Source organism: Cynocephalus volans, chromosome 14 (genome assembly GCF_027409185.1).
Source record: "Cynocephalus volans isolate mCynVol1 chromosome 14, mCynVol1.pri, whole genome shotgun sequence".
Taxonomy (NCBI): domain Eukaryota; kingdom Metazoa; phylum Chordata; class Mammalia; order Dermoptera; family Cynocephalidae; genus Cynocephalus; species Cynocephalus volans.
The window spans coordinates 65,187,820-65,202,257 of record NC_084473.1 but is presented as its reverse complement, the minus strand read 5'-3'; the positions used below and the strand labels follow the sequence as shown (position 1 = coordinate 65,202,257).

The 14,438-nt window shown below is 42.5% G+C and overlaps 1 protein-coding gene across 1 annotated transcript in view; it reads right to left on the bottom strand.

Moving 5' to 3' along the window:
* Positions 1-289: 289 nt before the first annotated feature.
* PLEK (pleckstrin) overlaps positions 290-14,438 on the bottom strand; it is a 28,597-nt gene continuing 14,448 nt past the window's right edge. The window contains exons 4-9 of the mRNA XM_063077780.1: positions 13,193-13,284; positions 8,962-9,146; positions 7,386-7,490; positions 2,754-2,837; positions 1,789-1,858; positions 290-426 (exon numbers count right to left, since the gene is read on the bottom strand). Coding sequence (XP_062933850.1) covers positions 290-426; positions 1,789-1,858; positions 2,754-2,837; positions 7,386-7,490; positions 8,962-9,146; positions 13,193-13,284 — 673 coding nt within the window. The remainder of the gene's footprint in view (positions 427-1,788; positions 1,859-2,753; positions 2,838-7,385; positions 7,491-8,961; positions 9,147-13,192; positions 13,285-14,438) is intronic.

Here is a 14,438-nt window from a genome sequence, read left to right as displayed (position 1 = left end):
CTCCTTCCTTTTCCAGAAGAAGCTCTGAGGCCTGGAGAGGTTAAGCAGCACACCCAGCCCACACAACTTGTTACATCTGCTTGGGAGACATGGAGAGGGGCAGAGAGGCTGCGGTGAGGATATGGTGCAGGTGAGTCTCGCGAGGCATGTGCTTAGTGACACTCAGAACCCCCTGAGATGGAAACTTCCCACCCCTGGCCCTTTCCTGTTGATTTGTGACAGAAGTGGACAGGACAGAGCTTATCCGTGGGCTTCCCTCCGGAGGGGATGAGGAGCTGCAGGTTTGTCCTCACTTGCCAGTCCGAGAGGCCACCTGGATGGCTTTGATCCACTCTGTGCGCTCCTTGGGGCTGGCCGCTTGCAAGAAATAATGCACTTCATCAGCCGTGATGATCTCAAAAAGGTTCTCTTCCTCACTCTTCCTGCCTGGTGAGAGAGAAAGTAAATGGTAACTCACACGGGCACCAGAAAGGCCACTTGGTCCCTTCTCCTCTGCAAGTCAAGAAATCTCTATATTTTTGTGTTCTAAGGAAACTATATGGCTTTCAAACATACAAACATCATATGATTATATATTAATCGTATAAGTATATACATGGTATTCATATGGATAGGTACATAGTATAATCATATGCATGTGAGTATATTTCTCAGAGATAAGTAAAACACTCAAAGAGAAACATTTTCTTTCACAGTCTATAAGCAAACTAAATTTCTCACCTTTGCGCATCAGTAGTTTTTAATGAGTAACCTCTAATAGTGTCTAATGACTATCTTTCCTCTGCTCATAATGGAAACCAAGGGCTGACCCTAAAACATATATATATATATTATATATGTGTACACACACACACACACACACATATATAATAAGACAAAATTGGACCTACCATCAATTTTTATCAAGTACTGAACTGGTTTTTATCAAGGGCTAAGTTAGAGCTTCTACTGAAAGATCAAAAGGCAATAAACTGACCAACACCATGATAGGACTTAAAACATCCATCTCAAATCAAAAAGCAACATGCTGCCTACCCCGAAACTAAGCATAATCCTAAAGGATAGGGGGGTGGGCAGATCCAGGGTAGTAAAAATCTAGGTTTTTGCAGCTGTGGTGTTTTCCTGTCAACCTCTATAACACCATAACCCCAAGATGGCAAGACAAAACCAGGGTTTGGGATGGCAAAACCACATCTCCCAGTGACAGCATTTATCCCCAGCCCCTGAAAAGACAATCTATAGCCACACGGTTATTCAATGCACCAAATCGTATACTTGTGATCTAAGGCCACCTAGTGCAACTGCCTCATTTTTAGAGGAGGAACTAAGATACAGAGTAGTTAGGTGATGCACCGAAGGTCACATGGCTAACTGACTAGCACAGACCTACCCATAACCCAGATGCTCTTTCCACTCGCCACACTGCCTCACTGCACGAAAGCTCCTTTCATTGTGGGAGATTTTCTGGTCTGGATATGTAAAAGACTTCCTTTAAGGAAGGTCCTGGCTGAATTACAGGTGTCAGGAGCTGAGCCCATTCTAAAGTGATGGGGTTTTCTCAGCAGTGCTTATGCATTTACTCCAGTAATCCACAAAGCCACTCCAACTGCCCAAGGCCTGGAGAGCTGGGGCAGCAGTGGGGAGAGAATAGCTCATGGTCTCTCAGAGGTTTTTCTTTCGTGCTTATGCTGATTGATTGGTTGGTTGACTGATGTTGGACCAGGGGGTCCAAGTGTAGGAAGGGACTCTGAGTGGACACATCTCTCTCACACAGAAATTAATTCTTACCATCTGGGTTGCTCTCCACTGAAGTCACCACACAGCCTCTCAAGCGAATGGCTCCCAGGGGATCTTCCCCCTAGAAGAGAGAGGGGTTGTTCATTATGTTTCCAGTGTTCCATGTATGGATATACCTTATCCTTTTGATGCAAAAGCCACACAGACTCATACTTGTATAGATCAGTGCCCCCAAATAAATAGGAGCAGAAGGAGATTAAGGAAAATTCCTTCTAGACCTATATTTCTTCCCAATCCTCCACACTCCACTTCAGTGGGGCTGGGGAGACTGCATGAGATGACACAAGTCAATCCGGACTTCAACTCTGGAGCAAAGTGGCAGGGGAGGTGGAGAGGCTCAGGTCACCACAGCCTACTGAAGAAGAGCTGCATGTTTCTGGAGCTCTCAGCCCCATGCCCCTGACATAATAACATAACCCTCACAGTAGAGAATCAAAGAGCCTCGTGCTGCAAGCAGAGGCAGAGAGGACTCAACCCGGATGCCACTCTCTTTATGCTTTGGAGGGAGCTCATTTTACTGAGGAAAAAACCCTCCTCAACAATCAACATCTCAAATTGCTGGGCTTAAACAATGCTCACATCCAGTTTGGCCTGGAAGAGTAATTGTTACTTTTTTGCATATTAAACCATGAGTAAAGTGTCAGACTGATTGAATTCCCCTGAAAATATCAGATAGGGGCAAACAAACAAAATTATGTCGAGTTAACCAAATAAATCAAATCACACATAGTGATATTTTCTTCTGTCCCTGAGCTTACGCCAGCCTCAAAGGCCTAAGTCTCAGATTTTTGCATTGAAAGGGGGTAAGAAAAACATAGAGAAGAATGTGAGAAAAAGAAGTGGGAGAGTGAAGGAAAAAGGGGCTATCAACAGAGTACAAAGAGGAACAGGAATCCCAACTCAGAAATGCAGCGGAGGCTTCTATGTGGATGTTTCTATCTACCACAGAGTCTCACCCCGGCAGGGTCATAGTAGTGCAGGTAGGCAGGGTCTTCTCTCAGAATGAACTTCCTCACTTTCCAGTTTTTCCTCCTATGCCCCTGTATCCAGAATCAACATAAGGAAAGGAATGATGAGTTCCTAGATTCACTCTGTACACACAGTACTTACGTAATCAGTCTTTGCTGAACTTAAACAGAAGGAAATGATGAAATACTAACTCCAGAAGAGGCAGGCCCCGGCTCAGGTCTTTGTCTGGGAGATAGCACTAAGGCCAATTAACAATTTGGATGTTTTAAATTAAATGGGTGAATTAAATTATTCCTAAGATTATCTTCCAGCTTTAGTATCACATAAGACATTACTATGTACAACGTACCATGTTAGGTAATGTAAGGGATATAAAGAGGTTTAAGAAGTGGCCCTGCTCTTCAAGGAATTTATGACCTATGTGGAAATATCAAGTAGCAAATGCCCAAATCAAATAATTAGTATAAATAATAGGTTTCAAAGGAATTAAATGAGAGTTATACAATTATGGGCTTTGGATGTCAGAGAAATCCTCATAAAGACCTAGATTTATCCATGTGGGATGCACAGGATTTAGGTGGGGGAAAGAGACGTAGGTGGGAAGACTTTTGACAGCACAAAAGCAGAAATGGAAATGCATGAGGCATATGCAGATGTTGATGAATAAGACCAGCTGGCCAGAATGCGGGGTTCAGAGAGAGACTTAGTAAAAATAAAAGATGGGCGTTATTGCTGATGGCTTTTGAGTAGAAAGTGAAAAGATCACAATCACATTTTCAGAAGGTTAATAGGCTGAAATGTATAGGATGGACTAGCTGGCAAAATTAAAGTCATGTTGATGATTTAAAAAGTAAAAAAGAGGACATTAGGGGATGATAGCAACAATTCAGGCACAAAATTATTAGGAACTAACTTTAGGTAGCAGCAGTAGAAAATGAAAGGAATACGGTTGTAACAGCCATGATGAGAAAAGAAGAATAGGACTTGGTCTTCCCCATTAGAATTAAACACTGACATCATCTGGACTGTGACTTTTAAGGGCAGGATTTGCATCCTGCTTATTTTTGCTCCCCAGTGACCTGAAGAGCGCCTGGCCTGTGGAAGCTGCTTCATCTGCTTGTAATTTGTAATTGCCATGAATGACCCAGTTATTTCAGTTAGCTTATAGCAGGTTTTAAAGTGTCATGGTAAACCTGGTTGTATGATTTCCCACAGAAAGTTCAAATGACTTAAATAACTAGAGAAGCCAAAAAAATTGTTAGATTAGAAGATATATAGTTTCTACCTTGCCAATACAATGAACGTTATTTGTAATTTCTAAAGCACCGTATATTTGTAGGCACATACACGAATTTCTCAACATTTTTCAATGCACTTGTATAGAAAGCAATGAAACCTGTGGTTTTGGCAAACAGTGCCTCCTTCACAAAGCCAGGCCAGGGGGCATTAAAGGGAGATTTCAGGAATGGGCATAGGCTTTTTTGGCTAAACATTTGGTCAAGGAGCTCATTTCCAAGGAACTTTTTACCTGCTTGAAGGACAGAGCCAGGAACTCTATGTTATATATGAGGAGAGAAAATATTTCTACCTGCTATATCAAGTCCAGAATGGCTTTTGAAGAGCATCAACTTCTAAAAGTATGAATTCTTGCACTTTGCCTTAGCTAATGTTGCCCGTAAGATAAGACACTAAAGTTGCCATCCCACACCATTTCCTCTTCACCTACAGACACACGTCTCGTGCTCTTATGTGATTGCTGGGTGATCACCACGTCACCATCAGTCAGTGGAAGAGGAAAGTAACAGGAGCGTGTGAAATCAGCCAGCCCTGGCCAGCCACCATATTCCTTTTAAGCCCTCACTGACATCCCAGTGTGGCATGTTGAAGAGTTTGACATTAGTAAGTGGTTGTCTGGCCATCTTCCAATTCCTGACTATTTTCTGAGATTTTAAGGAATGCAAACATGTCTGGGGTTTCCAAGAACTGTTGTTGAACTGTCAAAGTCATCTACTTATATTTGATTATATTCACTCTACAGGTGTTTATTGACTATTATAGACCAAGAAGGATGCTGGACTCTGCAGCAGATACAAGAAAAGCATATATAACATATTGTCCCTCCCCCTCAAAGAATCTACATGTGGTTGACAACTAAACAAGTAGATAATTTAGTCATTGTCATAATAGAAGGAATTACGTAAAAAGGGATTATATTGAATATAATCCAAGGTCATTCATCCTCAGACCTGCCACATTTGCCCAGTAGGATTATTTCCCCTGGGATGGGCGAAGGCGGAGAATAAAGAGGGGGAATGTCCTTCAGGTGGACACAGCTACTTCCCATCTTTGTGGTGTGGAGCACAGGTGTTTTTATTTCATGATAAGCTTCCTATGCAAGTTAACTCTGGCAAACTTCTAGCAGTGGACACAAGGGTGCTTTACTCTTTGTAGTACTTAAAGAAGAAATTTTTTAAAATTCGGGTGATTCTAATATGAACCACTAAGCTAAGAGATTAGGAACATTAAAGGGAATTTCAATTCAAATAGGAGAGGTTTTTGCTCCTCATTCCCTGCCCCCAAAATAAGTTAGAGGAAAGGATATTATCAAAGAACAACATTCCTGACTGAACACAGATTTCTGTTTTCTTCACATAAAAATGAAGGATGACTTCCTTTTCATTCTAAGGGTGACTTTTTAAATTGCTGTATTTTGACAATAGGGTAAATTAGCTTTTAAGAAAAAGGCTAGCTCGGTGGTTCTCAGGCTTGGCTGCACATCAGAATCTCTTGGGAGATGTGAAAATCCAGAGACTCTGATTTAATTGGCCTGGTGGGGGCGGGGGAGGGTGCAGTTTTAACAGCTCCCTGGGGAAATTCAAATGTGTACTAACTGTGCTAGTTAAGACTAACTTGTACCAATCAAACACCCTGTAAAAGAATGTAAAGCAAAATACATGTCAGTTTGCTTCTTGGCCCCATTATCTTCAAAACACACTCAGCCAATTTATCACCCACAGGCAATTTTTGACCGTCCAGGGTCTCCTACTGGGGCTCTTTGCTCAGACATGGATCCCGTCTAATCTAGACTTTATCTACCCCTTATTAACCTTCATGCTCAGCTTTCTAAGAGCTCCACTCCACATCAGGGCTTGTCCAATCAACTGATTCAAGAAATGGCTGATAAAAATGTAGAATTATAGATGTAATCAACAAAATAAGGCAATAATGAAATTCCCTCTCCACTTACTCTTATCTTAACAGCCACCTTCCAGCAGCTGTAATCAAAGCTGGGACGTTTGGCAGAACCAGTGAGGAAGCCAGCAGTGGGCAAATTCTGCCCATGGGTGACTGCCAGAGCCTTCCCTAGATAGGCTGGTCCTGCCCCATGCCTTTCCTTTTATCTAGTCAGCTGATCACACTGCCACAGAAAGAGATTGGACTAGTCCATGAATTCTTTCTAAATCATCTTTGTATATTTCTTTAGATGATGTTTTCTTAAAATCTGATATTAAGGTAAGTTTTCCATACTAATGACTCACTTCCCCCAGTGAAACCCAAAATTCATATATGAACCTCATCTCAACTAGCCCACGGTTCATCTTTGTAAGTACACGTGCTCTGCTTTGGTTCTTCCCTCCTTGCTCATCACATTAATCACTAAGATGGAAGTTAAGGTTCCTATTATGAAGTAAGTCAAATCTCTCAGTACCCTGGGACCTATCAACAGTGCATGAAATCTCCTTACGGCAGGCGGTCCTCTCCACTGTATACTGAGCAATGCTAGTAAGACAGCTCCTAGTACAGCCAGGTAGGTGAGACCTTGGCCTTGCAAAGCAGCCTTGGCCTCTATGGCACCATGTGCTAGTATCAACTTCTTCCACCCTGAATATTCCCATGTCTTCCTGCTACATCTTGCTCCACCATATGCTGGCCCTGGCTTCCTCACTCATTCCCAGCCCTTGTATTTTCTTACCTCTTGGCATCACGTGCCTTGGTACCTGCTAACTAGAGCTCTTCACCTTATCCCAGCCCTTGCCTCCCAGACTGATGGTGGCCCCTACCTTGGACACCTGGATATCTCCCCAGGACTGTGACCATGCCCTTAGACTGGAGTAGATGTTTGCCTGCTGTTCCTGTGGAATTGGCCTCAGGCATGCCCTGGTTTTGGTCTCACCATGCTCTACCCACAGTCTGCAATGGCACATCCTTGCTCTCAATGGTATATGATATTCCCCTTTTGGCTGTGGCCTGTTCCTGTTTTCCTAGTTACTTTGAAAGCGAAATGGAAGCCCTTTTACCATGAAACATTCAGCTGTATCCTTTAGACAATTTATTTCCTCCAGCTGATGAAAAGGGCAATATTTTTCATGAAACATTATTGTTTTCTATGATTATGATAAAAGAAGCATTTTGCTATTTCTAGGGGCATCTTCTGCCTCAGTCCTCCTGCTCTAATGCCACTCTGACCATTTACTTAGCCATTTGTCTATCTTTCACTCTGTGGGTTTCATTTTCTGCTTGACTAGTAGTCAAACAAACTAAACATCATTTGGTAATTTGGAAATACAAAGGACCTGGTAAGGGGAAAAGGCTAGAAAGGAATAGTGGTGGGCACTCACCTGCTTCAGCAAACATCCCTGCTTGATAATGACCCCTCTGAACTCTTCTTTCAGAATTATGTCATCATCACTGGAATTCTCTTCACAGAAGAACCCACTGTCTGGCTGTTGGAAATCAAACAGCAAGTTGACTTTACCAGACCTAGGCATATTGCTAAACATACCATCTCCATCTCTCCCTCCCGTCCAGCCACTAGGGTCGGCTCCTCCTTTTCCTTCTGCTATTGTGCATATCCCAGTCTGAACTTTCTCTTCTTTTCTTTTCTTTTTCCCCAGTCTGAACTTTAAAGGTTGTCTTTGGTTAGCTACTTTACCCTCCTCCTTTTACTTGCTTCTAGAGGCCATTGTTTTCTTGTCTCCACTCAAGGGTAATCTTGTCAATATCCTTTCATTTTCTAGGGTTTCCCAAGCTGTATTCCAAGTCTAGCTCCATCTTGCTCACCGTACACATTTCTACCTTCCAAGCCTTTCTTCTCTTGGAACCTCATGGCCACATCCTTGAAAGCAGGGTGGGCTAATTTAGAAGACACCACCCAATACTATCTCCATCTCCACCTTTGCCACCAAGCCCCTTCTCCTACTTTGAGAAAATTGAGAGCAAGTGTCCAGTCTCGTCCCCTGAGGTCAGGAGGGACTTGGGACTAGGTCAGCTATAAGCGGGCAATGAATCACACTGAGGAAGAGCCTCCACTGTGATGGGTATTTTTAGAATCCTACATTTAAATAGCTATAAACACATTGGTGGTCTGAAAAAAAAAGAAATCTGACAGTGGAACTTCCCCAAAAGTGAAATGAAACTCTGTCAGGGACATTCACTTCATTTTTGTAAGAAGAATGGTTCTCTTAAGTAGCTTCCTAACTTCTGTACTCTGATCCAAAATTAAAACAAAATCACCAAAATTCCCCTAGAAATCCACCATTGCTGGATTTCTCATGAGGTCCAAGATTAGGTCCATATTGTGTAATACAGAGTTTCCCAATCTCTGGTAAGCATACCATGGCAGATACACAAGATGGTTATAGGAACCATCTTGGGAACACATTTTGTATCGAGTCATGCATTTTAATGTACATTTGGAAAAATACAACTAGCATATCACACCTGTGATTTTATGGATCCCCTTTGGAAAAGAAGCTCCATGAAGCCTGGATTTTTGCCTGTCACCCCACCCTCCAGTTCTGTATCTCCTTGTCTAGAAGAGTGCTTGCCCTTGTACTAGGGCCTAATAAATTTTTTGTAAATAAATTATTGCTTAGAATGAGAACAGATATGATATAGTAAAGCTTAAAAAGTCTATTTAAAGAAAATTATTCAAGTAAACAGTTTCTTTTAAATGAATTTTCTTGGACAAGGGGCAGGCTTTGTGGAGGGGACAGCTGTCAAGTCTGGAAAATGCTGGTGTAATAGAAGGTCCAAATGGGCCTGGGAGCTTCAGGTATTTCCTTGTTCTTTCTGGCTGACTACCTGCCCTCACCCACTTCCACACCCAATAGCTGTCTTTAGGGCTGGGCTGTTTCTTCTGCCCAGGGCAGCCCCCATTACAGGAAAAATTGATGGGTAGCTTTCCTCACTTACAAAGTAATAGAAGGCGTCAGGGTTGTCCAGAAAAGGGTTTTCAGCAGTTCCATCCACTGCACTCTTGGACAGGTCTCCCGCAGGCTGCAGGTAGCCCTCGTTGAGCAGTGAGGAGGCAATCACGAGGCCTTCCTGGCGATTCCGAACAGACTGGTTGGATACCAGCCAATCGATGACACAGTTTCCTAGATAGGACCACCAGAGGGAAGGTTAACTCTCCTTACCGAAGACCAAGCCACTGACAATCACCCCTGAACTGGCTCCAGAGCACCTAAGTGTCTGACCTGTCTCATCTTCCCTGTTATTGGAAGAAGGAAAAAACAAAATCAGTGGGATAGATATCTGGAAACAAAAAGAACCAGGTAAAGGATTTTTAAAAACATCTACATGCTGCTTAAGAAGCAATGCATGCATCAAATAATATATTCCATTAATAAACAAACATTTATTAAGCATCTACTAAATACTAGGTACTCTAATGGGTATTGGGGAGATTCCCTCAGGGAACCTAAAAGGGAGAGATGGGTGATAAGTAAGCACTGTAACAAGTGCCCTGCTGTAAGTCAATACTGTGGAACTACTGGGTCAAATCTGAAGGCGTGGAAGGAGTGGAGGGGGTGGGGGAAGGGGGCAGCTAGGCATTGTCAGGGAAAGTCACAGAGGAAGTGACACTGGGCTGAGGCTTAAAAAATGAGTAGGTGTTTGCCAAGCCTGTAGGCAGGGGCCGAGAGGAGAAGCAGCATGAACAGATGCAGTAGGCATGATGCAGCCCGTGAGGCAGGGGAGGAGTCAGCTAAAAGAAGGCAAAAGGAGACAAGAGGAGGAGGGAGGCACAGGGTGGGTGGGGAGAGCGTTGATGGTGCATTTTGAAATTAGGCAATGAAGAGCCCTTACAAGTTTTTAAGCAAGAAATAACGTGATTAATGTGTGTCTTAAATTAAAATTTGACGATATTACCTGTACTAACTGTTGCACCTTTGCAGGACCTAGCAGGGACCTTGAGAAGTCATTAATTAACCTTCTGCCTCAAGAGAGGATTGCAAAGAGAATACAATGAAATTGACCCCTCAATTGAATTATTATCAGGTTACAGCAAAGCCTTGTATTGAAAACAAATGTAGCCAATGAGGGAAGCAACCTAACATGCTGCCAGTCCCGGGTCACCCAAGTGGGATATGCCATCCTCGAAACAGGAGGGAGAGCAGTCAGTTAGCGAGACTTCCATGAGTTTGCCCACTTTTCTTTCCCTTTAAGGATAAACTAATTGATATTACATTTTGGCTTTTAATCCTCACAGCAACCCTGTAAAAAAGGTAGGGCGATAATTACAAACCTCATTGTCAGGAAAATTAAGGCTTAGAGAGTTTAAGTTACAATTGCGTTGGGCTGTCACTTTTTAAGTGTTCTAACTCTTGAGACCGTGATTGTTCAGCTAGGCATGCTGACGCTTGACAGAGTTCAGTCTAGTCTCCACGTCACCTGACATTCAAGGTCCTCCACCACATGTCAGTGCTGCATGGGTCCCAGCAACTGCTGTAGTCTTCATCTACCAGCTGAGGCCACCAGACTCCCACATGGAGGCTCTGCCCACAGAAATTTCTAGAACCCACCCTGACCTTCAATGGGAAGAACTTAAGAATTGCTAGTCCAGTACTCTGGGACTTGGTAACACATTACACAGGAAATAAATCTGGCATCAATCCTACACTGGAACCTTCTCCTATTCCCTGTGCCAGAGGCTCTGTTGCAGAGGACATTGACTAAGAAGTTATTAATGAGATAGAAATAAAACACATGTATTTTACAGGACCAAAGTCCTTAGTTTAGAAGGCCAAAGACTGGAGTCTAGAGGACTGAAGTCCTTAGTTTAGGAGGCCAAAGCCCAACCCTTTAGGAAAACATGTAGGAATGCTAAGATTGAGAAAGACCAGAAAACTTTCGCAGGACTACTAAAGCCTTTGATGTAGATAAGAAAATTGAAGCAGAACGGGGATTGTTTTGGGCGGAGTAGCCCTTAGTTCAGCTAAACTTAAATGATGGGAAAGTATGTAAGTTGAAATCTTCAAGGATATCCTGTTAGATTAATTAGTGTCTGGGGACATTCCACATCTCACCCTAGGCTGTTTCTTTAAAATTCTTACGTAGTTAAGCACTTTGGTGATTATCTCATTGTTTTTCTTTGTATGTCACATAGCTTAGTTTTATGACTCCTTTTTAAAAAAAATTTTAGTCTTTTTTAAAAAACGTTTTGTTTTGTTTTTATTGGTTATGAATATTCATGGGTTACAAAGCAATGTCACCACTCGTGCCTAAGATGTGATGGCCAGATCCATACTGGCAGCATGTCCATTACCACAAACTGAGATTATACCCCGTGTACCCCACCAACTATCCCCTCAATTATCCCTGACCTCCCTCCCATCCCCCTTTTCCCACTCCACTTTGTATCCCTAGGTATGTTCTCTCCCTCTGCAAGTCCAATGCATCACTTTTGATGGTAAATTACTTGAATTATTTTAAGCTACACATGCTTAAATGAAGATGGTCACATAGCCAGTTTGTTTATGTTTTCACTATGAATGATTAACCATCTGTTTTCTTTACAGTCCCTTTGGGCTTCTCATTGCTCTTAACATTTGGGCTCTGAGTCATCTTTTGTGTCTCCATCACTCTGTGAGAGGTGACACTCTATCATAGTGTCCTCAGTCCTGCTAGAGCTAGGACTTGTCAGTTTCCCTTACCACCATCCACAGCTTGGTGTCTAGATCCCAAATCTCAGCCCTGACTTGTCCAATGCTAATGGGCTGCTGCCTTAACTCTCAGAGGCTCGTTCCCATGAGATGCTCCCTTATTAGCACTGATCACATCCTTTTCCCTTTCACCTCACTGACCCTGACCTGGACTATTTTCATGGATATCCTCTCAGATTCTACATCTGTTGTATCTTCTCAGAGTTTTCTTCCTTTGACCTCTTTTGTCATCATGGGTAAGCCATACCTCATAGCTGACAAACCTAGTCCCAGACAGTACATCCCATTTTGCTTCCCCAATGAGCCACCTCTCATTTCTTTTTCTAGAGACATATTTTGCACATCTCTGCCCCATGACTTTGTCCTCACTGTTTTCTGCCCAGTCTCCTCATTGGGAATCTTCCACACAAATACTTAAAGAAAGTCTACCCATCTTTCAGGTCAAACTCAGGTACCTACCTCCTAATCACCCCAACTATCCCCTGGGCTCTTTCTCTTTTCTGAACTCACAGAATTGATTGAGCTGACATGTGACCTCTTTAGTCATAATAACCACTTGAGAGCTTGTACCATATCACACTTGGTGTGTGCCAGGCACTGTTCTATGCACATAACAGCAAGTAGATGCACTGTGATAATCTCCATTTGAAATATGAGGAAAGCAAAGCACAGAAGCTAATTTGCTGGCCCAAGGTTTTATAGCTAGTAAGTGGCAGAACCAGGATTTGAACCAAGGCAGTCTGGCTCCAAATAACATGTTTTTGTTTTTGGTTTTTTTAAGGAATTTATTTTTTAATTGCAACATATTGATTGTACATATTTATGGGATACAGAATTATATTTCAATGCATGTATCCAATGTGTGATGATCAAATCAGGGTAATTATTAGCATATTTTCCACTGTAAAACTCTACCATTTCTTTGTAATGAGAACATTTGATCTCTCTTCTGGCCATTTGAGAACATACAATAAATTGTTAATTATAGATGCCCAGTGCTATTGTACACCACTACAACTTATTTTTCCTATCTAGTTGTAATTTTGTGTGGAACATGTTTTTCACAACTACACCATACTACCTAAACTCATAACACTTAATGCCTGACCCTGTGCAGCCTCTGACATCCCTAATATTTTCCTTTAAAATCTTACACTGTATATCTTGATCCCTGTTTGTTATAGTAAGGGTTCCATCTTATTCAGCTCTGTGTCTATTTCTAACAATTCTCAACATATTACTATTTATTTGAAAAAAAAATCCTTTGATTTAGCTGGAACTTCCAAAATGTTATCTTGAACAACAAGGTTTTTTCCTATCCTTCTTTGCATTTCCATGCTGGGAAGTTCAATCCTCATGCTCTCCAGTCTGCATTCTGTGACCCTGTCCACCATCATGGCCCCCACCTCACACATAAGGTTGAAGGAGAACTCTAATTGCCCTACCCACTTGCCCCAATTCAAGCTTGCAAGTCTTTTTACCTGTGAAGCAGTGATTAAAAACCTTCTTGTCCTTCTCTAGATTCAGTTCTTTTATTCCCTTGTCGATGTCTTTCATGGACAAATACAAGGCGCTGCACAGAGATAGAAACAGATGGATGAGTGGGATGCATTTCAGAACGGTGAGTTCCCTCTGGGAGCTGCCATATGGGAGAGGCTGACCCTGAGCACAAGCCTCCTGCCACCACATAGCCCCTGAGCCTACTTTCTCTACCAGATCAGAAGTAGCTAAAGGGCAGTATTCACACTGCGTAACTCTGTGGCCTGCACAGCATACAGCAAAATGCACTAGGAAGATACTCAATGTCTCCTAAATTCATTACACTCTCTGTTGATTTAACTCTGGGTGCCTGAGATGGAGAGTTGCCCCGAGTTAAGTGCTAACAATTAAAGGTTCCTGCAGTCAATTTTCCATACACATTCTAAATCTTTAAAGTACGTCAATCTTCACATCCCAATTCTGTAAGGGTCTTCGAGAGACCATCTGTTGTAGACATTTGCCTCCAAGATAGTGCATGTTTCCACTAAGCTTATCTCCTATTCTAAAAACAGTAAGAGAAAAGGCAAAATAGTGAGATGTTCTCGTTTTTGTCCTTTAAGTAATAAGCCAAAGATAGCCTTATCAGAGAAATTCTAAGCAAAAAAAACTAGAAGGCCACTGTCATGTATCCTGTGGTTCCACAGAGTCCGAGCATCTTTACCACTTGGCTCTGACAGCCCTGACCAAGGTTGTGGTCACTCGATGACTCCAGTCAGCAGCTATAGCTAGACTAGGTACCTACCACAGGGTCTTTACCAAAAACCTTCCGTGGTGAGGGAAGCTGCTCAGTCTCACTAAGCTCAACACACAAATTTTGTCAAACTCTTGTGACATGCCATGTCTTGTGTTAGTCATGCAGAAGGAGTATCTTTAGTCTCCTCTCAGGGACTCTTCCCCACCCTCCCCCCATGTCAACAGAAGAATTCTTGTTGGACATTTTAGCAGCCAGCGTGGGATTCTTCCTAAAAGGGCTCCTGTTTCAGGGTAAGCTCAACATAAAAGCAAAACTACCAGGAGGAAAGAGATTGCTGGAGAAAGGGGCTCATGTGACAGGAGAAAATGTGAAACATGCAGGAAGGAAGGAACCCATCAGGGGCTAGATTTACCTGTTGGCCTCTGGCCACCTTTAGGCTACAACTATCACCTGCAATTCCATGACAGCCAACATTAGAGGCCATTAATCCAGGT